This window comes from Mustela erminea, chromosome 1 (genome assembly GCF_009829155.1).
Source record: "Mustela erminea isolate mMusErm1 chromosome 1, mMusErm1.Pri, whole genome shotgun sequence".
Classification (NCBI taxonomy): domain Eukaryota; kingdom Metazoa; phylum Chordata; class Mammalia; order Carnivora; family Mustelidae; genus Mustela; species Mustela erminea.
Window position 1 is genome coordinate 112792595 of NC_045614.1, and position 24299 is coordinate 112816893.

The following is a 24299-nucleotide window of genomic DNA, read 5'->3' on the forward strand; positions in this document are numbered from 1 at the left end:
GGAGAAAGAAGACCTAGAAAGGTGATGACAGCCACGATGATGATGGCAATTACAGCAGGACTGCCTCAGCCCCGCTTGCATAGTGTCGGCTGTGATCTGGGCACTCCTGCAAGTGCTTTATGACCAGAAACTCACTTAATCCTCACAAGCACCCTGTCATCACTGCCCCTTGCAGACACCAACCCGGACCCACAGGTGAGCAGCTTGCCCAGGGTGGCAGTCAGTAGAGAACTCCTGCGGGGTGTGGCATCTGTTCAGATGCCCGGTGTACCCTCTCAGCCACTGTGCTAGCCCATCTTCCAAGACAGGGACTGTCCTGTGCTGTGCAGGACCTCAAGTGTCCTATGTGCAATGAGAGGGTCATCCAGGGGATGGTGGGGACACGGAGGAGCGAGACGAGGTCAGGAGGAGGTCATGTTTGACCTGACCTTAGAATGAATAGGCCTGTGCAATTTGATGTTTGTGCCTCATTTAGGAGCCCTGCCCTTATTTGGGGAGCTGTGTGGATCTCTGGATTCTACTTACTTCTTGGAGGCACCTGTCTTATCTCATATACTAAATGGTAACTGTAAAGGACTCAGGGACACAGGCATGCTGTAAGCCCAAGGAGCTACAGTGATGAGAAGGGAGAAGCCCCACCTCATAGCCACGTTCCTCTGCACACAGCTTGCCCAGAGACATCTGTGTCTTCACGCGGCGCACAGCGCACTCCTTGTCAGAGAGCCCGTCGGAATGCGAGGATATCTCAATGGGGATCTCTGGTGTTTGCGACAGTAGGTCATCCAGCTTCTCCGCCAGGTGGCCTTCAAGCTTGTCTGCTAACTCATCAGGACTGTTGGAGTGGTCACTGGTATTTCCCTCCTCTCCATCAGACACAGAGAAATTCTCAGAGCTAAAGGTCGAATACGACTGGCAGCTGCTGATACAGCGATGGGGCCTAGAACCACAAAGAACCAGAGGACCTTAATCACATGCACAACTGCTGTTCTTCCCTTGCCTCTCCATCGTAGCCTGGCCTAGAGGTCATCTAGGCTTCTCCCAGCCCCCAAGGGAGATTCGAATACAGATAGATAGGCGCTATTTAACTTTAAAGCAAAAGAGAAGGAAACCTGACTCTCCTTTTGCATTTGGTTTGTATGTTTCTGCAGCTAAACACTACATTCCAAAGCTGCTGGCTACTGCCGGTCTTTGAAAACCTCAGCTCGTCTGACCCCAGCGTGCACACGCACACACGGTATGGAGCTGTCTTGCTTCTTGTGCACAGACCTCCCAGATTCTTATAGGTAAGAGAGTCTTGGGAGATTCTTTGGTCTAACTCCTTTCTAGAACATAAACCTGGAGCCAGATAACGCAAGTGACTTGTTCCAGGTCACATCGCCAGAAAACGCAGAGCTGTGTCTTGGGCTGGGTCTGCTCAGAGCTCATACCATGTCATTCCCTACCTCTTCCCTCACCCCAGTTGCATTGCCCACTGGGCACGGCAGCCCTGGAAGGCCAAGTGCCTTCGCCCTGTCAGCTGACCCCCAGTGGAAATGAGCTTGGAAAGGAATATTCACTCCACAGCTGGGGGCACTGCCTCATCAGTTAATGGCTCATTCCAGTGAACATGTGAGGTTAGCTCAGATGAGGCAAGATGGGGGGCGGGGAGGGCAGGCAGGCGGAGGGAGGATTTGCAAAAATTTCATTTCTTTCCCCTTGTTTAGAAGTAGACTAGTAAATAAGAATGCTGCTAGCTTACATTGGTTTCAAAACAAAACAAATAATAAATAGAAGACTCCCTTTTTTCTTTGTCATTGTCTGATTTTTCTCTATCTCTTAGTACAAAGTGATTTTGATGGCTTATGATCTGAGGCTTGCCAGGTGATAGGCTGAGGTTGGGGGCCAGGGGTGGGCAGGAATCAAGGACACATGAAAAGAGCCCAGATGGGAAAGGGAAATTAAAGTAGAATTCACACAACATCTCAAGGCTGGTAACAGAAAGGAGATAGGGAGAAAAATGTTATCATATAAAAAGTAAAACCATGCAGTGAAAACATAAATATAATTTTGAAGCTAACAAGAAAGGCAGGAAGCCATCAGGTGGGTCAAGCTCATGGTGCGTCTCAGGAACAAAGTTGGAAGTAATAATCTGTGAAGTCAGTAGCGTGAGTTCAGAGAATGAAGACGCTTTACTTGGATCCAATCTCACCACATCGGAGAAACCAAGGAGACAGTAAGGTGTACCAACAGCAATGTGGCAAGAGTAGCTCAGGGAATGAGAACGGATTTAATTTGGGGGCAGTGTGAGGACCTGGAATTCAATTTACCAAAGGAGTCCCTTGGTTTGCAGAGAATTCCTGTTTCTGGGCAGGTACACAAGCCTTCCTGGGGGCGGTTCTTAGAGCCCTATGCTTCAAGAACAGAACACGTACTCGCAGAAGAGCCTTTCTTGGAGGAAAACTAGCTTCCCTACTCCTACAAAAGACAGCTCTTCTTCCTGAAGTAGGGGGATGTGGTCCTTCTTCAATTTAATCCTACCAGCAAAATTATTCTTCCTGGCTAGGCAGGAAGCGATTTTTAAGGCTGGGCTGAGTGATGACTCAATTTAATTAATTATACTTAATTTAAGGCATAATATCCAAAGCCATGGAGAGTGCTATGAACTGACCTGTGTTCACCCCCAAGCCCAATTCATATGTTGAAGCCCTATCTCTAGTATGACTGAATCTGGACATAAATTCTTAGGAGGTAAATAAGGTCAAAGGAGAACAAAAGGGTGGGGCCATAATCCTACAGGACTGTGACCTTAAAATGGAAAGATCTCTCCCCCCCTTCTGTACCCCCTCTTTTCCATACTACCCCTTTCCCCCCAACCAGCCCTGTAAGGACACAGCAAGAAGGTTGCTGTCTGCAAGCTGGGAAGAGAGTCCTCACCAGGAACCCTGTCTTGGACTTCCCAGCCTCGATCGTGAAAGATAAATTCCCATTATTGAAGCCATCCAGCCTGTAGTATTTTGCTGTCGTAGCCAGAGAGACTAATATAGGGAGGTACACCAAAAACCCATCAAATTATCCACAAAACAGGATGGTCATCTCTCAAAAAATGCCCACTCCATTCTCAATTGTAACCTTGAATCCCTATTTATGCTCCTTATCTTGAAGTTCCTAAGAAATGAATTCTAATGAACTAGGATCTGCTATGCAAACCGAGTGGACAAAGTGTCACAATGGGAAAACAGGGATGGTGAGTTCGAATCTCCCTATATGGGGGTTGTTTGAAAGTGACCTGCCTGAACGGGAGGTATGGTAGACTTGGGATTTTCCCCATTACACTGAAAGCAGTACATGTGTTTGTTGGGTTTACCTCTGTCTTCGTGGAAATTCAACTTCACTATCTACTTCCCCTTCTTCCTCTTCTGAGGAGTCATCTCCACTCTGAGGAGAACAAGGAGAAAGAGTTTTATCTTAATCTATGTCTCTCTTTTTCTCTCTCTCTTACACACACACACACACACACACACACACACATTCAGTGTAAAATGTTTATAATAAAAAAGGCACAAATAGCAGTTTGCTAAGTGTCATCTTTAAACATATATATTTTCAGAGGTGCCTGGGTAGCTCAGTCGGTTAAGCACCTGCCTTTGGCTCAGGTCATGATCCCGGGATCCTGGGATTGAGCCCCGCATCAGGCTCCTTGCTCAGCAGGGAGTCTGCTTGAGATTCTCTCTCCCTCTCCCTCTGCCCCTCCCCCTGCTCGTGCTTTCTCTCTCAAATAAATAAATAAAATCTTTTTAAAAAATAAACATATATTTTTTCACTCATTCCTTCAGCAACCTTTCCTCGGTGTCCCTGAGGACAGGGTCTGTACTAGATGCTAGAAGACACACAGAACTGAGTAAATGGGAATTTTGCCCTCTAGTAGGTAAGGACTCCATGAGATTATCCAAGGTGAGTGATGGGGAGGAGAAACCAGAGAGAAGGTCTTGGATTTTGGGAGCAGTCTCTTGTAATCATTGTCATTCATGGTCCAGGCCCTGACCTAGGGACTCTACCAAGAAGTGATCTTTTGGTTCTTCAAAACCCAACAACTACCTTTTCTCTTCTATGTACCAATCACTTTTTCACTAATATTATAGTTACTATGCTCATTTGCACTACCAAGGCAGACATTATTTGAGTGTCAAACCACATCTTGTGTTTCTCCTTCCACCATGAATACAAAACAGGTGCACAGTGCCTTATGGAGTCAGCTTGTTGGTAAGGATAAGGGAGCTCTGGTTGGGACATCTGAGGCCTTGTGATTGCCAGGGCTCCGTGGTTGATCTAGAAAGGCTGTGTAAGTGTCTTGTCTGAGAAGATGATCTTCCTTCAAAAGGAAGAGACCATCTCTCTTTGAGAACATAAGAAAAGCCACACTTAGCTCCACACCACTCAGAATCAGGGAAATACAAATCAAAATCACAGTGAGATACCACCTCACAACAGTCAGAATGGCTAAAATTAAAAGTCAGGAAATGACGGATGTTGGCGAGGATGGGGGGAAAGGGGAACCCTCCTGCACTGTTGGTGCGAATGCAAGCTGGTGCAGCCGCTCTGGTGCAGTTCCTCAAAAAGTTGAAAATAGAGCTATCCTATGACCCAGCAATGGCACTACTGGGTATTTGCCCTAAAGATACAAATGTAGTAATCTGAAGGGGCACATGCAATGTGGGCACACACAATGGAATACTATGCAGCCAACAAAAGAAATTTACAATGACGTGGATGGAACTAGAGCGAAATAAGTCAATCAGAGAAAGACAATTATCATATGATCTCGCTGATATGAGGAATTTGAGAGGTAGGACAGGGGGTCTTGGGGGTGGGAAGGAAAAAACGAAACAAGATGGGATCAGGAGGGAGACAAACCATAAGAGACTCTTAATCTCATGAAACAAACTGAGGGTTGCCGGGGGGAGGGGGTAGGGAGAAGGTGGTTGGGTTAGGGACATTGGGGAGGGTATGTGCTATGGTGAGTGCTGTGAAGTGTATAAGCTTGATGATTCACAGATCTGTACCCCTGGGGCAAATAATACATTATGTTAATAAATTCCACATCTTTAAAAAAAAAAAAAGCCACACTTAAAATAAACCATCCTTACCCATGGAATCATGGCACACTGGATTACTACCACCCATTGTGAGGTGGGTAACCAGACCCAAGTAACAGTACCAAAGGTTGAGGATAATTTATTTTTAAAGTCAGCTTTAGCATACCGTCATTCTTATCCATTTGTGTTCTGATATGCTTTTTTGAGTAGGGAGGACAGGCATGTGGTTATACTGCCAAGAAGACATTTACCCGAAGCACCGTGTAAGTGGATCTCGGTCAAAAGAAGCGGAACGGCCCTGTGGGAGTACTGTTCCAATGAGGCCAAATGTAGAAGGAGTGCACTCCCTGTCCCCGCTGGCCCACAGAATTCATCAAAATGGCATCAGAATGGTTCAAAGGTACGTGTTATTCGGGAGTGGACCGGAGTGCTCCCAAAGGGTACAGGGTTTCTTTTTGGGATGATGAAAATATTCTAAAATTGGTGATGATTGCCTAACTGTGAATAAAAGAACGAGGCAGTACATTTAATGGGAGAACTTTACAGTACATGAGTTATATCTCAAAGTTGTTACCCAAAAAATACGTGTTACTGGCCATAGAGCGGTGGGGGAGCAGAATAACCCAAATTTACTGCCCAAACACAGTTTAATCTCTGGGAAGGCTTTGTCAGCAGCAGCACTGCATGGAGGGAAGAAATACAGTTCTGAGACAGTAGCTCTGAGCCTCAACTTCTGTTTAAACTGAAGTATAACTGAGGTACAGTATTATATTAGTTTCAGATGTGTAGTGTAGAGATTCAACAGTCGTATATATTATGCTCTGCTTGCCAAAATAAATAGTTATCATCTGTCACCTTACAAAGTTACCACGTTATTGATTATATTCCCTATGCTTAACTCTTCACCCCGTGTGAGTTATTTTGTAACAGGGAGGTGGAACCTCTTAATCCCCTTTACCTATTTCACTCATTATCCCCACCCCCCTCTCCTTTGGCAACCACTAGTTTGTTCTCCATATTTTTGAACCTATTTCTGTTTTTTTGTGTTTGTTCCTTTGTTTTATTTTTTAGATTTCACATGTAAGTGATTGATATAGAATCTGTCTTTTTCTGTCTGACTTATTTTGCTAAACATAATACCATATAGGTCCAGCCATGTTGTCATGAAGGGCAAGATTTCATTCTTTTTTTTATGGCTGAGTATATCTCATTGTGTGTATGTATGTATGTATGTACACACACACACACAAATACACACACACACACACACACACACCCCACATCTTTATTCATTTATCCATTGATGGATACTCAGGTTATTTCCATATCTTGGCCATTGTAAACGATACTGTAATAAACATAGGAATACATGTATCTTGTCTAATTAGTTCTTTTGTTTTCTTTGGGTAAATACCCAGAAGTGAAATTACTGGATCACCTGGTATTTCTATTTTTAATTTTTTGCAGAACCTCCATACTATTTTCCACAATGGCTGCACCAGTTTGCAGTCCCACCAACAGTGCACATGAGTTCCCTTTTCTCCACATCTTCTCCAACCCGTTATTTCTTGTCTTTTTGATTCTAGCCATTCTGACAGGTATGTCAACTTCTTTTAAATGTCTAGTTGACTGAAACATACTCATTTACATTTTAGACCCTTTTATTCCGTCAACTGCACTCCCGATGAATGCTGACGAGATGAGGCAATGCTGAGAACTGAGTGGGTGTTTGCACTGTGTTAAACACTTTTCATACATAATCTTATTTTTAACTCATTAGCAAGATGAGCTAATATTTTTGGAAGGTTGTTATGCTCCAGGTCCTGTTCTAAGTGCTTTATATGTATTATCTCACTTAATCTTCATATCAGCCAATGAGGCAGAGCCCACTCTGCACCCCATTTATCGATAAGGATACCAGTGTGAACTATTGGTTCTTAGAACCAATAGAGGTTCTAAGTGGAAGAGCCTTGCTTCGAACTGAGATCTCTCTGGCTCCCAGGTTCATGCTCTTAACCACTATGGTACACTGCCTCCAAGCTAATAAAACGTAGGCAGCCAGGGGGTGAGAAGAGGAGGAGGAACAGGTTTCAGTGATGGAGGCCTTACTGGGTCATGATGGTTACTAATAAAGGTAGGGTTTTCTAAGATATATTGGTCTTTTAAAATATTTTATTTTATTTTTTCTTAAGTAGGCTCCACACCCAACGTGGGGCTTGAACTCACGACCCCAAGCTTGAGAGTCACACGCTCTACTGACAGAGCCAGCCAGGCACCCATCCAAAATATATTGTGAAGAAAGCTAGTTCCATGGGATATTAATAGATACTATTTTTAAAGCCATTATGGCCAAATAGATGAGGGAACGGCTGGATGAAACAAGGAACTGTAAGATTTTTTAAAGCCTAGGATTTGTAGATGTCCATTAGGAATCTCCAAGAGAAGAGAGAGAATACTCTATGTTTCCAAACTTGTTTTATAATGGGATCCTTCCTTCTTGTAACATCCAGCAGGACTAGGCTAGGATAGTTCTAGTTTTGACTACATATCCCAAGTGTATGGTTATTTATTTATAAATCAGATACATGTGAATCAGTCCTCTGGTTCCAAAGTTGCCAAAGCATAGTCTCTAATCCATCACTTAAGCAGTGTGGTAAGAGAGCACTGAAAGTCAAAGAAACCTCTGTTTATGCTTCTGTCATCTCTTCCTTTTACAAAACGGACGCATGATGTAGGCTTTCTAATGTGTACGACATGACGGGCTGTCACTACAGCTTACCTTTTGCAGGGGCCTTGTGTTTCGAGGTAGCACTGGGGGGGTGACGTGGTAAGGGATGCCAAGGGATGATGCAGACCTGCAGCCTTTGAATTCCCGTTCTCCCATTTTCTCGGAACCTTGGGCATCTTCCGAGAGGGGATTGTGTGCTGGTGACTTGAAAAGGTCGGGGCTCCTCCCCACTGGTTCGGCAGAGGGTATGTCCAAGGACCCACACTGTTCTGGCCTGCATTGGAGGCAGGGGTCGTAAGGGTCAGCCTGACAACAGCCCCAGGGCCCCGCTGGGCCCGCATCAGGCTCAGAGCTTCTCCAGCAGTCCGCCGCCATGGCCGTGGAGATGAGGTCGGGGCTGGAACCGGGCATCTGTCTCTGAGCATGGTTGCTGAGTGGGCTCCGCAGGGCCGCTGCTGGGCCAAAATACCTCAGGTTGTTGGCGCAGGTGGCAATGTCCTGTCCGTGCATACTGAGTCTGGGATGGTGACTCTGGGACACGGCAGGGGGGCCTTGCTGGTACTGCTGCTGCAGAGGATGGTGGTGATGGGGAGACGGGTACTGGGACTGAGCGTGGTGTAGGTCCGTGGGATGGGGTGAACTGGCCTGGGCTGGCTGGTTTTTCAAGATCCCTGCGAAATCACTGTGGCTGCCTCTGCTGTTCCCTCGGCGGTGGCGCGGCTTGCTCCGATAGCGACTCTTGCTGCTCGAGGTGGAGGTTTTGGGACTTCCGGACAAAGGGGATGCAGCGGGAGCCGCCTCCGTACTGGGGATACCTTCAGATCTCAACAGATCTGGCCTGCGAGGAAAGACAAGATTTCGTTGTCAACATCTGGAAACACATTCAAGTTTGGGGAAATGCAATGCAGACCTGAAAGTACACACACCCTTTGAAACGGCAGTCACACGTTCAGGGATTTACCCAACGGAGGTAACAGATGTGCACGCAGATGTATGTTTGAAGACGCTGTGTTATATTCTACAGTTTAAAATAGCAGAAAATTAGAAACAACCTTGATGTCCACCTATAGAGGATTTCCTTCATTCCCTCTGGATTTTATTCTGTGCCTCCCTAGCTGAGGTACCCGATCCCCTTTAAGTTCTAATTCTACCCTAGAGGTTTCTTGATCTCTTCCGCATAACCTCGGCTATCAGCCTGGTGCCAACATGCCAAGGCAGAGGCAAGGGTTTGCCCACCATCAGAAATCTGTCTGATGATGGATCTAGATAGCTCCCACAGCAGATCACAAATCACAGAGGTCTGGCACAAGAGAAGGAAACCTCAGGTTAATGAGGTGGGAGGCTAAGTTCAGGGACTTTAGTCTAGACACGGTCTCCCAGAGGTCTAGGACTATGTCAGCCATCTATGAATGGGAAGGAAGCTGGGAGCCTTGCTCACTCTCAGTATTCAAACATGTTTAAGGAAGGGGGTATGGGGGGTGGGGATTGAGGAAGGGTAAATAGTACAGAGTACAGAGTATAGTACAGAGTCTAGGAGGTTGGACAGAACCAGCAAGAGAAGGGCTTGCGGGGAGCAGCCTGGCGTGGTGCTGGCTCCTCTCCTAGTCTGTCGTTGAGTGCTCACTGCGCTGGTCATGCAGCTTGTGTGCAAGAGCAAGCCAGGGCTTGAAGGTACACGCACTGATTTCATGGTGCACAGGTAAACAATAAACGGTTTCTGAACTGATGGACTGACGGGCGGAGACTTGAGGATACCAGAGAGCACCATTACTTCCTCCTTCTTAGGGACTAGACACAAATCATCAGATTACAGTGCTGAAGGACCCAAACTTTATTTTAACAACAGAATCCTTTTCTTGAGAAACTCGGTATATAAAATAGATATAGTAACAGAACAGACTAGTGGTTGCCAGAGGTGGGGGATGGGTAAAATGGAGGAAGGAGGTCAAAAGGTACAAACTTCCAGTTATAAACCACATAAGTCCTGGGATGTAATGTACAGCATGGAGGCTATAGGTAATGATACAACTGACCCTTGGATAATGTGCACAGTCAAAAATCCAGGTATAACTTTTGACTCCAAAAAAGCTTAAAAATAGCCTACCATTGACCAGCTGCCTTACTGATAACATAAACCGTTGATTAATACATATTTTGTATGTGATATGTATTACAGACTATATTCTTAAAGTAAGCTGGAGAAAAGAAAATGTTAAGAAAATCATAAGAGAAAATACACTGACAGTACTGCACTGCAAAAGATTCACATACAAGTGGACCTATGCAGTTCAAACCCACATGGTTTGAGTTAGCTATACCGTATTGTGTATCTGAAAGTCTCTAAGAGACCTTGAAAGTTCTTATCACAAGAAAAAATATATATAACTATTTGTGGTGATGAATGGATATTAACTAGACTTACCGTGGCAATTATTTCATAATATATATGTATATTGAATTGTTATGTTGTACACTCGAAACTAATATCATGTTATATGTCAATTACATTGCACCCCAGATACAGTGGGACATTTGTGGGAGGGGAGCAAAGCCCCTCCCCGCTGGGCTCCCCCTCCTCTTCCTCTCTACTTCCGCAGTAATCCCTGACATCTGTGCAAGCCCTAGGGTGTCCCAGACCTTGCTTGAAAACCACAGATACAGTCCCACCTCTACCTTATGTGATGAGGAAACTGAAACCCACTGGTCTCACAGTGCATCACTGGCAGAATCCAGACAAGAAGTCTTTCCTAATCCCCTGGCTGGCTTACTGGAGATTCAGATAACAAGTTTAAACAGGCCTACAAATCACCTTACTTAAATGGTTGAGTCCGCACTTCTAGCACACTCTCTCATGACACCGAACGAAGGACCACATTTGAACAGCTAGGGCTCGTAGAAAATGAGTCGGCATCAGGGTGTAGGAGACGGCTTTTTTTTTCCTTTTCAAGAGAACAGTTAGAGGCTCCTCTTAGCATAGAAGTTCCAGGTATCATTGGTATACGATAAGATGGGCACAGTATTGTGCTGCTTCCTGTCTCAGGTTCATGGTTCTGTGGTCAGCTGGCCACCTTTTGCCACAAAAAGTACATGGACTGAGGAGGTCCTGGGGCTTTTACTGAGGCAAGGGAGCCCTCCGAGGTCCAGTTAGGGGCACCTACCTATCCAGTGACTGGCTATCGGAGGATCTGGAAGAGAGCTGAGGTGAAAGTGTCTAAGTCAGACGAAGGCTGCTTTTATTGAACCTGGCTGTGCAAAAATCACAGAATAACAGTGACACAGCACTTCACAGTTGACAAAGCACTTTACAATATATAAAACACTTGTTTCCGACTATTGATTTTTCCAACATTCATTTTACAGGTAAGGGTACTGAGGGATCCGAGAGGTTAGCTGGCTTGTGTCCATCCCAAAGGGAGTCCATGGCAGAACTCCCAACTTGAACCCAAGTCTTCCGACATTAAGGCAGAGTTCTTAGCCCCATCCCAAGCCTCTCCTTATTATGAGGCATTTAGACCACTGTATTGGATTATACTCACTTGTAACAGGCTTGCTGGATCCATAACTGAACTCTGATTATCTTCTTTTTAGTCCCCAACTGAACCCACATTGATACCTAGGCCAAAGGATGGTGGATGGTTTTTCCTCTCTGATCTCCTCCTAGGTCACTGGACTTCTGACTTAATCATTGGACTGTCCGAACAATGTGAAACTGACATCCTCCAGGGGCCAACCAACCAAGAGCAGAACTCTTTGCAGCTCAAAGACCCATTCCAGGTTGTCTTCCTGGATGCTTAGTCCACTAAGCATCTGCTAGTGGTGGCAAACTTCCAAACATATTCCTCATAGCCAACACTAAAAGTAAACATGCGCTCACATTTTGAAGAATGAAACAGTACTATTTTCTTCTCCAAAGCTCTTAGTTTTAACTGTAGCAGAATGCAGGGAGGAGCCAGCAGGTGAACTCTGTCTCCAATTAAGACATTAAAAGAAAGAGGTGTTGGGATCCTCAGAGGGTTTTGCCAGGTGCCACCTGCAATTTCTCAGAACTTGACGAGAAGGTGATCACGGGTAGTAAGTAAAAGCAAAACTGGAATTAATCCATGTAATTACTCTTCAGTAGTTTTAGCGTTGTATTAGTCATGCTAGGGTAGAACGGCCTTATTCAGAATGACTGCCATTCTGAAAGACTTAAAATACATTTTTGGTTTGCGTTTTGTCATTATCTTTATTCTTACTGCATTCTGCAGTAGACCATTTGGTTTACACCCCAAGTTTTAGGGACATTTCTTTCCTTTGCATTAACTTGGCTAGAAGAGAGTCCACTCTCCATTATTTGGGAGCAGTGGGCATCTAGTAGAGCCTGATAATAAAAACTGACTGGGAGAGCATTCTAAGACTAAACTAGTATAAGGAAAATGCATTGTAATTAGAGGAAAGGGCAATCTTTTATTTTTTTAACTATTCAAAAACTCATTTTCTTAGTACCTGTGATTTGTAAGGTGATTTCATATTTCTCTTATTTAAACTTCACCGAAAGCCCATGCAGGAATAGAATGAGGGGCCCTACATGGTGAGGTACAGGTCATTATCAAAGCCCCTGCTTTTGTTTCTGGTAATGGATTTACAGGCACTTATTACATTATTAAAAAGAACTAACTAAATGAATATGTAAAAGTGGGACACACATGAACCCATGTTACCTACAACAAGAATTATGATTAACCCAATTCTGTGCAGGAGGGGTCAAAAAAAAGAAAAAGAAAAAGAAATCTCACGTGCGATCATTATACCATTTTGCCCATGGCTGAAAGAGGACAAATGATATGGTCCACATCATATGGCTTATACCAACGGGCAGAGCTGGGACTGGAATCCACGTCGGCCTGGCCCTCCACTTACTTCTCTTTCCCTATGCCATGCTAAGACAAGAAATATCTATGTGTCAGAGAGTAAAAACTAGATTCCTAGAGTTCATGACACATCCTCTCACTTTCCTACTCTGTTTTTTCTGGAGCCAAGTGTGCCCACGGGGAGCTACAGAGCAGACACACCGTCATGGGATCATGTATTTTGGGGGGGATATTTTCCCCTTTCTCTGAATGTCAGGTTGGCACAGGTGTCTCACCGTTTGGTCTGCATCCCTGATTTATGAGGCGTGCCCTTCCTCTTCATGAGCTTCTCCATGGTGTTGGGGTGGATTATTGGACGGACGGGGTGTCGTTTGTATGTTCCAGGATACTTCTTTTCCACTGCTTGCTCACGCCTGCAGACGAAAGGAAAAGCCACAGCTCAGTCACTGCAGACAGGAAAGATGGGCAGGATGTTTCCACAGGCTAACTCCTCTCACAGATTCTGGGCACCCTTAGTAGAAATACACTATCTGAATAATAACACTATTATTCAGGTTAAAAAGGGGAAAAAAAAAGATGCTCAATCAACTAATCTGCTCAGTTCAACTAATCTGCCTCAACTAACCTCAACTAAACTTCACTGTGCTCTTCCACTCTCTGGTGCGCTCGGGGCTGACCTTCCCTCCCCCAATGTACCTCACGAGAGACACAAGGCGATGGTAGAAGACCTACTTAATTTCAGTTTTGGTTTTGGTCAGGTCCACTGACCGGGGTCTCCTGTCATTGTCAAGAATCCCTTAAACCACTTTCATCAGCCACCTTACTTCCCCAGCGGGCAGAAGGCTCCCCCTCATCCATACAAAGCTTTTCTCGAGATGAGGACCCCTTCTCGGAGCCATTCAGCGGGGTGAAGTTGCAAATGCCGGTCAAGGGCACATTCCTCTGTAACAAGCTCTGCAGCAACTCCCCTCAATTGAAACTTCATGGGGGGAAGGGACCTGGGCGTAGCACATCCCTTAAGGAATGCTGGGTGAATGACTCAAGCATCTGCCATTTTAGTTTTGAGGAGCAGCAATATGGCAGAATGGTGCGTTGGGGCTGGCTGATAGACCCGACTCGGGAAGGACAGACAGAAGTCTGGATACATACTTAATGAGCTCTTTCTCCCGCATTTCTAGCTGCAGCATGATGGCACTCAGTTCCATGTATAAATTATTAGCCCGCTCGAGTTTTCTCTCATAGTGTTCCCGAATATCCAGAGCATGCCTATCAAAGAAAAGAGAGGATCAGCAAAGCTGACTACCAAGGGTGGGGGATGGGGTCGGCGGGGGGGGCGGGGGGCTAGGTGCGGATGACAAAGAACAGCTCTAATGAAATAAGAACCAGATGGTTTATCTCAAAAGCGTTTGTCTGGGGGCGCCTGGGTGGCTCAGTGGGTTAAGCCTCTGCCTTCGGCTCAGGTCACGATCTCAGGGTCCTGGGATCGAGCCCCACATCGGGCTCTCTGCTCAGTGGGCAGCCTGCTTCCCCTGTTCTCTCTGCCTGCCTCTCTGCCTGCTTGTGATCTCTCTGTCTGTCAAATAAATACAAAAATAAAAAAATCTTAAAAAAAAAAAAAAGCGTTTGTCTGAGAGCCGTCTAAATTCAAGGGTCCCGTGTCTGAGGTAACAACTCGGACAAGATGGAGTGGGAGATGGAAAATTCAAGCTTGCGCTTGGTTTATCCTTAGGGGCCATATCCAGCCATGCTGAATAGCTGGGGCGGGGGGCACGGATAAAAATCGGACCATGATTTGTGTATAATGTGTAGCTTTTGTGTGCCACTGACAATACCTTAATAAGAATACAGCATAATATAGTCATGTTCATGGCAATATGCCAATAAGGCTGACTCCTCACCCTGTACTTATTAGGGCACAGATCTTGCTCTAATATGGTGGTTATATATGGCTACATTTTGTCGCCCTTTATCAGTCATAAGCATCCTGAGACCAGGAACTTCCTCTTCTAAAGCACTGCCCTCCATGTCACCGAGGACAGGCACCGAATGAAGAAAGAGCCCGGCTCCAGGAGCACCGGCTGCAGAGCTATAATAAAGAAGGATAACAAGGCTGCAGGGAGGGGACGGGACAGCAGGGAAAAGGCGGGGCCAACTCTGGGGCAACTCTTAAAGAGAATTCACAGTAAGTAGCAGAGGTGAGAGGTGTGTAGAAGGTGAAACAGTGATTCACAAAGCAAGTTCCTGCCAGTATCTGCAGATGTGGGGATGGGACGAGGTGGAGAAGGAGCGAGCAGCCCACCTGAGCTCCTCCCTGCGCCGCCGAATCAGCTCTTCATCTAATCGGTGTATACAAGTTCCCTCGCTTTTGATCTTCTCAAAGTGTTTTTTCACCTCTTCTCTCCATTCAGCCTGAGTGAGGACAAATGAGACTTTGTTAGGACTCTAGGAGTTTCGGTCTCTGGTAGAGCCAGAGGATCATGGTCAGGATGGTATTCCCCCGCTTGCTTTTACTGAAGAGCCTCACAGAACAAATGTTCAATAAATACGAGTTGATAGCAAACTAGCTCATGCTTCGGCACCCCCCACCCCCATACCATGACCTCATTTTCTGTATTTAGTCCAACACGGGATGCCGTCTTTTTCCCACTTCCTTGCCATACTGGCCACCAGAAATATCACAGCTGGCATACTGGCCATCACCTCTGGAACAAGAGAGCTCAGTTTCAGGTGAAGATGGTGGCTGAGATGGCCCGGCCAAAAAAAGGAGCTCAGTTAGCCATCTGCTGTAAGTACGTGCCAGTGAGAACATGATCGTGTTTACAACTGGCACCAAATTTCTCTTAGATAACTTTGTTATGAAAATATCTTGGGGCACCTGGGTGGCTCATTCCGTTAAGCAAGCATCTGCCTTTGGCTCAGGTCATGATCCTGCGGTCCTGGGATTGAGCCCTAACTGGGCTCCCCGCTTCTCCCTCTGCCTGCCTCTCTCTCTCTGTGTCTCATGAATAAATAAAATCTTAAAAAAAAAAAAAAAGGAAAATATCTAGAAAAAAATATCTGGAGCACATGACCCAAGGGGCAGAGCAGGACTTGGGAATAAAAATATAGGGAATTCTATAGGAATTGGGGAGCGAGGGAAAGAACAGGAAAAGAGAAGAGGAGGAGAAAAAGGATGGCTTAATAATGTAGTGGTTTGACAAAATTTTAGAATGGGGATGAATATCTAATATGTGACTTCAATTATTCAAAATGTAAGTCTCTTCCAATTTCTGAAACCTTTAGTAAAGTCTCTGACATTCACCTTGATTTTGGATGAGTGGTTTTTTTTTTTTTTTTTTTAGACATCAAGGACGGTGCTGAACTTCATGTCCAGGTCAATGACAAGATAAAGGAACAACCAGAAGATGAAGGGGGTAGAACCCAAAAATTTTAGGAAGGCAAAGCGAGAGTGACCATGAAATTATAGTCTCCCAGAATAGATTCCCAGGAATCCCAGGACACTGGGATTTCCATAAGGCACGGAATTCCAGGCCAATGTCATCTAAATTTTAGGCAGTAGAAAAACGTCTGCTGGATTATAGTCTACAGGTAGTTTCTAGAAAACAGCTAAGGGAGATGTTACCTCAAATTACTTATAAACTACAATTCCAAGAAACTAATGAAATTGATTTCCAGTGAAGGTTAAATGTATAACTAAATGCCTCTATATATTCTTCCTCTGGAGCTATTCTATTACCTCCAGATTCATGTTTAAAATTATTTCTCTAGATCATGGAAGAGTTATGTGTAAGTAATTTTGAAATTATAGAAGGTTTCTCCCCAAATTTGCTGTTTCTCATTTACTTTTTTTTTCTTTGAAGAGTTTATTTATTTATTTGACAGGGAGGGAGAGAGAGAATGCGTGCACGCACAAGCAGGGGGAGTGGCAGGCAAAGGCAGAGGGAGAAGCAGACTCCCCACTGAGCAGGGCGCCCGACACTCAATCCCAGGACTCTGGGACCATGACCTGAGCCAAAGGCAGATGCCTAACCGACTGAGCCACCCAGGCACCCCTCTCATTTACTTTTATAAAGGAAATCATGGGGCGCCTGGGTGGCTAAGTGGGTTAAAGCCTCTGCCTTCAGCTCAGGTCATGGTCTCAGGGTCCTGGGATAGGGCCCCACATCGGGCTCTCTGCTTAGCAGGAAGCCTGCTTCCTCTTCTCTCTCTGCCTGCCTCTCTGCCTACCTGTCATCTCTCTCTGTCAAAATAAATAAATAAAATTTAAAAATACAAAGGAAATCATATTGTAATTATTTAGATAGTGATCATCCTGATTATCTGCTTATAATAAGCTAGATCTTCATATATATATATATCTTTTTATTTCCTAGGTAAGGCCTGGGAAAGGCCATCCCATCTAAAAGGTTTTCGTCTTTTCCAGGCTTCCACTTATTATATGTATGTGTATGTATGTATGTGTGTGTATATATATATATCTCCTGACTGATATATATATCCTGACTGACCATCGGAGAAAAATTTCTGTCAGTCAGTTGACTTTTGGAACCAAACCTGCCAAACAATGTCATCATCAAGTAAAGGTCATCAGAAAGTAAAGGTCATCAGAAAGTGAAGGTCACCAGAAACTCAGATCCAGAATGCAGTGCCCACTGTTTGGTAACAGTCTGACAGTCTGAAGCAATAAATGAAAGTTTGGCTGAGCCTCCAGTAATGCCGTTCTTGTCATCATTGGATCAAAGTCTGAAGGATGAATACGTGAGCTTTGAGAAGCCTAAGATTGACAATCAGGAGTTATTAGATCAAAAAAGGTAAGAGAGAGGGCCAGGTTTGGGCCTTGAAGTCCTCTTTCATGCAAAAACGGATCAGAAGATACCAGTACAGGTACCTAAAGAAGGGATCAGGAAAAGGAATATCCCCCTCTGGTGGTCAGGAATCAGATGAACAGATTTTTTTCTTTTCCTTTTTTTTTTTTTTTTTTAAATTCTTGAAAACCTTGAGGAAATAAACCTCCCGATGGGAATGGAAATTTAAAGAGAACCTTTCGAAGGTTGAAACCTATTAAAAAAGTAGATTTCCAAAAAGAAGTCCTCCCCTCCCGCCTCCAATCATGAAGAGGGAACAGGATGTGTGGGAAAACCCCAGGTCCTGATTATAATCTCTTTTTCCCCAAAGCTATGGTGTTACTGGTAGATGCTAAGTTTGGAGTTCCATTCCATATGCTTAGAATCTTTACATAATAGGAGTTTCAATTTGCACTTAATCTTCAGTTCAGACATGTCTGGGCACAGCTGGAGAAATGGGAGGTGGGTAGGCCAGAAGCTAGTTTGCACAGAGACTGAGGTGCCTCTGAGAGAAAATGTGGCATGAGAGAAGGAGGAATCCTTCATGACCCTGACCTATGACAAAGCCACCATCATAGGAATGGAGGAGCACTTCCCAGTGTTTCATTAAAATATCTATAAAACACGGGGCTCTAACCAGCAGGGCTCTTACTTTTAACCAAGTCTAACAGCCTCTGAATTTCTGGGTGCTCTTGGTGGTCCTCAAAGGGAACCAGAATGGTGCAAAGGCAGAGTGTGGGGGGAGAGCTTAGAGGCAGAGGCCATGGCCCACCCAGCTGTGGGGATCTGGGACCCCAGCAAAATGTTTTCTTTTTTTTTTTTTTTAAAGATTTTATTTATTTATTCGACAGAGAGAGATCACAAGCAGACAGAGAGAGAGGAGGAAGCAGGCTCGCGGCTGAGTAGAGAGCCCGATGCGGGGCTCGATCCCAGGACCCTGGGATCATGACCTGAGCCGAAGGCAGCGGCTTAACCCACTGAGCCACCCAGGTGCCCCCAGCAAAATGTTTTCTAACAACTGATATCCAGTGCTGGGGCTGGCTCAGTCAGCAGAGCATGCGACTGTCGATCTCAGGGTTGTGAGTTCAAGCCCCACTCTGGGCGCAGAGCTCACCAAAAACAAAACAAAAACTGATAGCAAATGCAATTGAATACCAAGACCAGTAGTTGCCTCCTTGGAGAAATACGTTACTGTCTGGGAAAGCAGCAGCAGCTTCGGCAGAATCAAATGCTGTAGTGAAGTCGGCTGCTATGTTCATCTGTGCTACCCAAGCTGCTGCTGGGAAACAGGGGAAGCAAATACTCTCGGGAAGCAGTCAGCTGGGCTCCTGGCATGCTCTTGACGGACAGTTCTGTGGAAAGGGCAGCGACCCGAGGTGACCAACCACTGATGGGTAACTGAGGCAGCCTGGCTCTGTTCACGGGCCAGGGGAGGGGAGGCCTCAGGCACGACGAGACTGCAGAAGGAGTAAAACCAGGTGCTAAACTGTCAGCTCCTTCCCCATCCCAGTGGCATCGAGAGTCAGAACCCCGGGGAGCAGAGTTCCCGGGCAGCCACCTGTCAGTCTCACGAGTTCACCAGAATGTACCAACCCAAAGAAGGCTTCATTTCTGCAGCTTCACGGGCAGCGAATGACATCTTACACTCGAGTAGTTCTTTAGTTTCCAATACAGTTGCATTTTTATTTTCTCATTGGGTCCTAGCCAAAACCCCGTAAGGACGAGAAGAGATGAGTACACTGAGGTTTAGAGAATTTTAGTGACTGACCCAAGATCCTAGGACAAGGGTTAGACTCATGTCTGTTGCTTTTCTCAGTACTTCCGTAGCTAGTTCCTAAATATTTTATCAGTAGCCAGAGAGAGTCTGAATTTCAGACCCAGAGACAGACCAGCTTGTAAGTACCTGAAATAATCCTAGGAACTAGCACACCTAGCAGACTTGGGGCTATTTAAGGAGAGGTAAAATTTTATGTTGGGAGAAACGTGTGGAAGAATTAATATTTAAAAGATGTCCGGTGTAATGTTTTCCCCTTTCTTTCCTTCTTTCTCTCCCCTTCATAGTCTTGCTCCAAAAGAAGCTTTCCTGAGTTCAGTCTCACTGCTGCACATATTGGTAAAAGTCAGTTTGTGCAGGTGAGGGTACTGGGTCTGGGTGCTTCTTGGCACAACACGGTGCTTTGCACACGGTGGGCACTCTGAAGAGGTGGCCCTGGCTTCAGGAGGGACATCCTGGGAGCATTCATGTAGAACTGTTTCCATTTTGAAGTTTTCCAAGTACATACAGTTTGACTGTCTCGATGGCTTGTGACTTCAGTACTCTCACCAAAAACTGCTTTTCCAAACCGTGGTACATATACTTTTATGGTAAAGGAAGCAAAGCTGTAATTGCAACCATAGTCTAAAGTTTGAGAGATTCCCTAGAAAGTACTCATTGTTATTCTCTTTCATTTCACGGAAGGGCCCAAGTCTTTTTCTGAACACTCACACAGAGACTGGACAGATTGCTTTCCTCGTGCCCCATACATATAGGTATCTGAACAGACAGCACTAGTGTTAGTAGTTCTAAGGGAGTTTAATCTGGGTGTTTGAAGCCGTAGGTCTGGAATGGTGTGTAAGACAGTAAGGCTGACAGATACATTAAGTTACATTTGATCTGGTGCTAACAGGTGACACACAGAGTCAGGGGAAAGGTTCCCTCTGGGCCTAATTCTGGGTACTTAACTTCCCTCCTCTGTACTTCAGATTTTCTCTTCAAGGGAAGCAATCCTTTCATGAAGGTTGGCAGTAATTCTCCCCCCCCTTTTTTTCTAAGTTTATTTGTTTGTTTAATTTAAGAAATATCTACACCCAACATGGGTCTTGAACTCACAATCCCAAGATCAAGAGTTGCACGCTCTTCCAACTGAGCCAGCCAAGTGCCTGATTTTATTTCAAATACATTCATTTTTTCTTTTCAACAATATCACCACTTGGAGGATCACATTCAGACACATGTTCCTTTCAAATAAGATAATGATGTATCTTTTTTTAAAAATAGATTTTATTTATTTATTTCACAGACAGAGATCACAAGTAGGCAGAGAGGCAGGCAGAGAGAGAGGAGGAAGCAGGCTCCCTGCTGAGCAGAAAGCCCGATGTGGGGCTTGATCCCAGGACCCTGGGATCATGACCTGAGCTGAAGGCAGAGGCTTTAACCCACTGAGCCACCAAGGTGCCCCGAGATAATGATGTATCTCAAGTGTTCAAAAAACTCCCAGATTCCCCATGTGTGACATATCACAGCTATTGCTTCACAACGACTGGAGCAGAGCCCTAGAATCGTTAAGAGACTCAGAATGCTTCTAAGCCCCTCTTTCTCATCGAGCGCTCCCTGGCTATGCACTCAGTGCACGGGAGGAGAGCTTTCAGACTTACCTGAGACTTGAAGTAGGTTTCCTGGGGGGTGGCAAGAACGTCTGCAGAGGCAATGTCTAAATGCATGAGTGTCTGCCGGAAAGAAGGCCGGTTGCGAGGTTTACTCTGCCTACAAATTAAAAAAGACAGCTTGTGCATTGCAGAGGGTATGTCCGGGAACACAGAGATTTTGTTCTACTTTATGGAAAACATGTTTGGCTCCACGCATGGCTGTATCTCAGGCCGCATGCACATACTGAAGAGCAAAGGGAAAATGTAACCAGGAGGTACCTGTAATGATAAATGGAAATCTCCAGGATCAGTGGCCTGTTTGATAAGAACAGTCCCTGAGGACTCGTCAAGTCATCGTGGCCATCATTTACTATAAGGCCTACTTGTTTCAGGATATACCAAGCTCTTTATTTATCAATGACTCCAAGTCTGCCAGGTTTTAACCAGGTGATTCAGTCTAAATCCATACTGGAGACTTCCCTGAGGTTTCAGAGAAATTTTAAATGTGGTTTTGAGGAAGAAGGTCAAAGAGAATCTTGGGAGAAAGAGATTTCTTACCATGTCTGTTTCATAAGGATTTTGAATCCATCAGGGCAAGTGGAAGGAACTGGAAGGTGCAAGCTATTGCTTCCAACACCCCAAATAATGGCTGAAGAGTCGACATCTTTGTAAGGAATCTCTCCTGTCAGCAGCTCCCAAAGCACCACTCCAAAAGACCTACAGTAGTACCAGGAACAGGCACCAAAGATAATGCAGAAAGACTGGTTTGTATGTTAGTTCTTTATTCATGTTTAATCAAGTGTATCCCCAGTTCCAAAATTCTAAGACTTCCATAGGAAGAACAGAAACAGCCGGGAAAACTCTGGAAAAGAAACTCATGAGGGGTAACCAACACTGCTTGATATTAAGACATATCCTAAGGTTTCGGTAATTAACTCTGGTGTGTGAGTGGACAGCCAGACAAATGGAAGGGAACAGAAATCCATAAATGGGCCAGATACATACAGGACTTGAGTATATGATGGAAGTGGCATCCCAAACCAGCGTGGGAGCACTGACGAGTCAGTACATGCTGTTGAAGCAACTGGGGGGAAAATTAAATCCATGGCTCATCTCACACCAAGATACATTCCAAATGAAGCAAAAATTCAAATGTGAAAAGAAAAAATGAAACCATAAGCTCCTGAAAGAACACATGGGAAATTTTTTTCTTTTTACTAATCTTAGAGAGGTGAAAGCTTTCTAGTTATGAAATCCAGAAGCCACAAATGGAGCGATTGATCAGTTAAATTGCATTAAAAAAAAAAAAGAAATATCCAGCAGGGAGGAGGAATTCCACCACAAACAAAATAACAAAATGTGAAAAGTACCCATAATTCATACACACAAAAGGCTAATCTCCTTAATATACAAAATACTCTGATAAACTGATAGGGATCAAGACCAGAGAGCTTAGTAAAGGATCAGAATATTTCACAATAAGAAATTACAAATGGCTTATGATAATATAAAAAAGTACAAAAAAAAAAGTACAACCTAACTTAAAATTATTAGAAGGGGAACACACATTAAAACTGTACCTATGACACCATGTGTTACCTAGATGATTGGCAAAAATCCAGAAAGTGAGCACATTTTGTGGTGAGACTGAGAAAACACATTTCTGTTGGGAACATAATTGGTATAATCCCAAAGGAGGACACGTTGGTGATAATTACCCAAATTACAAACGATCCCACATTTCTCCTTTATCTTACTCTGGTGTTACATGTAATTTTAACATATGCTATTATTTTGGTCTTAAGCCTAAAAGTTATATTAATAACCAGTTTTAAGGATGGAAGAAAAGTGGCCACAGGGAAATATGCTGTTAGTTGTAAAGATTCATAATCTCAAAGGAAATGATGATAAGGATTTTAAATAGGCCAAAAAGTAAAAAAGCATAGCTCATTGGGGATGCTTACTAAAAGGGCGAACAGCCCTATTATATACTTTAAATAGCTCTAAAACATATAACCATATCCCAGCAAAGTACTCACCGATATGTTGAGGGTCTGAGGCACCAAAACTAGGTAAACTTTGTTCACTGTATTTAAGAAGGTAAGAATTATGACTATATTTCCCAAAGATTTCTATGCTAAATGCTTATTTGAAGTAAACTTCCCATTTTCCGGGAAGTTCAGCATATTCTGTGAAGCCCTCCCAAGTGGATGATATACTGAATAGACATTCACCCTAATTCCCCTCTCAATCCTCCTCACCACGTTCAGCATGACACTGTGTAGGGACTCAGACAACAGGAGCCTGAAATCAACTATCAACCTGAAATCAACCATGAGTAACACTAAAGAGTATTTTGGGAAAGCAGACATGCTGGAGGAGGAGGGGACTCGGGGAGGGGGGAGGGTGCAGTGGGGAAGTCTTTCTCGTCGGGACAGATGGCACTGCTCACCATATATCGACTTTCTCAGAGACGGGTTCATTGCGTATGACCTCTGGTGCCATCCACGCCACTGTACCGGCGAAGGACATCTTGGTGCTTTTGTCACTGAGTTCCTTAGATGTGCCAAAATCTGAAATCTTTACCGCATCTGTGTGAGTCACCAAAACACTTTAAAAAGAAATAAAGAGAACATCCAAATCATTAGTACTAATACAAATCATGACTATAACTGGCAACTTTGTGTGCTGCCTCCTACCTTTTAGAATTTAGCCTGTGGGTTCCAGTATCACAGGGGCGGTAGGTCTAGGCTAGACAGAGCATCATTCACACAGATGAGGTCGCATGGCACAGCAGGCTTTCTCTGTCTGGTTTCATCCTGCCTCCAGCACTTGCTAACTCTGTGACCACTGCCAAGTTCACCTGATTCTCCTAAGCCAGTTTTCTTGTCATAAGATGGAGAAAACTCAGGTCCCGGTAACTTACCCACGATTCAAGCGTGCAGAAAACTGCACACCGTGTATAAATATCTTCTCATCTATTATCAAGTAAGCTCATTTTATTCATCTGAGCTCATTATAGAGTATTGTCCTAGACTCTGCTTGGTGAGTGAGGCAATGTACTATGTTACCTTTCTGAAATCCTCCAAGAATTTTCAATAAGGAATCATGGGCCTATAAAAATGGCCTTGTGGAATTTTCATTTGAATTAAAGGAGATAAGAGACATAAAACACCCATGCTCAAAAACTACTGGTTTCTACCCTTGTCAGTCTCAGACAAACCACAAAGAAAAACCCTTCTTTTAAAACACAATTTAAATGACGGCCAACTAAAATCACACATGGGACCACGACACTCGGGATTTTTACATTAAAAGGCTAGTAAGTATGCTGGGATTCCACCAATGTTGATAAGGAAAAACTGGAATAAATTCAGGCTTACGTAGATTTCACACAAGT

At 44.4% G+C, this 24299-nt stretch overlaps 1 protein-coding gene across 11 annotated transcripts in view; it reads right to left on the reverse strand.

The window, feature by feature from the left end:
* MAP3K13 (mitogen-activated protein kinase kinase kinase 13) overlaps positions 1-24299 on the reverse strand; it is a 168626-nt gene that overhangs the window by 6347 nt on the left and 137980 nt on the right. For all 11 annotated transcript variants that reach the window (XM_032338398.1, XM_032338402.1, XM_032338448.1 and 8 more), the window contains 9 exons: positions 23352-23510; positions 21458-21616; positions 20909-21017; positions 14950-15059; positions 13800-13916; positions 12926-13063; positions 7852-8638; positions 3344-3414; positions 640-937 (listed from right to left, as the gene is read on the reverse strand). In XM_032338398.1, coding sequence (XP_032194289.1) covers positions 640-937; positions 3344-3414; positions 7852-8638; positions 12926-13063; positions 13800-13916; positions 14950-15059; positions 20909-21017; positions 21458-21616; positions 23352-23510 — 1948 coding nt within the window. The remainder of the gene's footprint in view (positions 1-639; positions 938-3343; positions 3415-7851; positions 8639-12925; positions 13064-13799; positions 13917-14949; positions 15060-20908; positions 21018-21457; positions 21617-23351; positions 23511-24299) is intronic.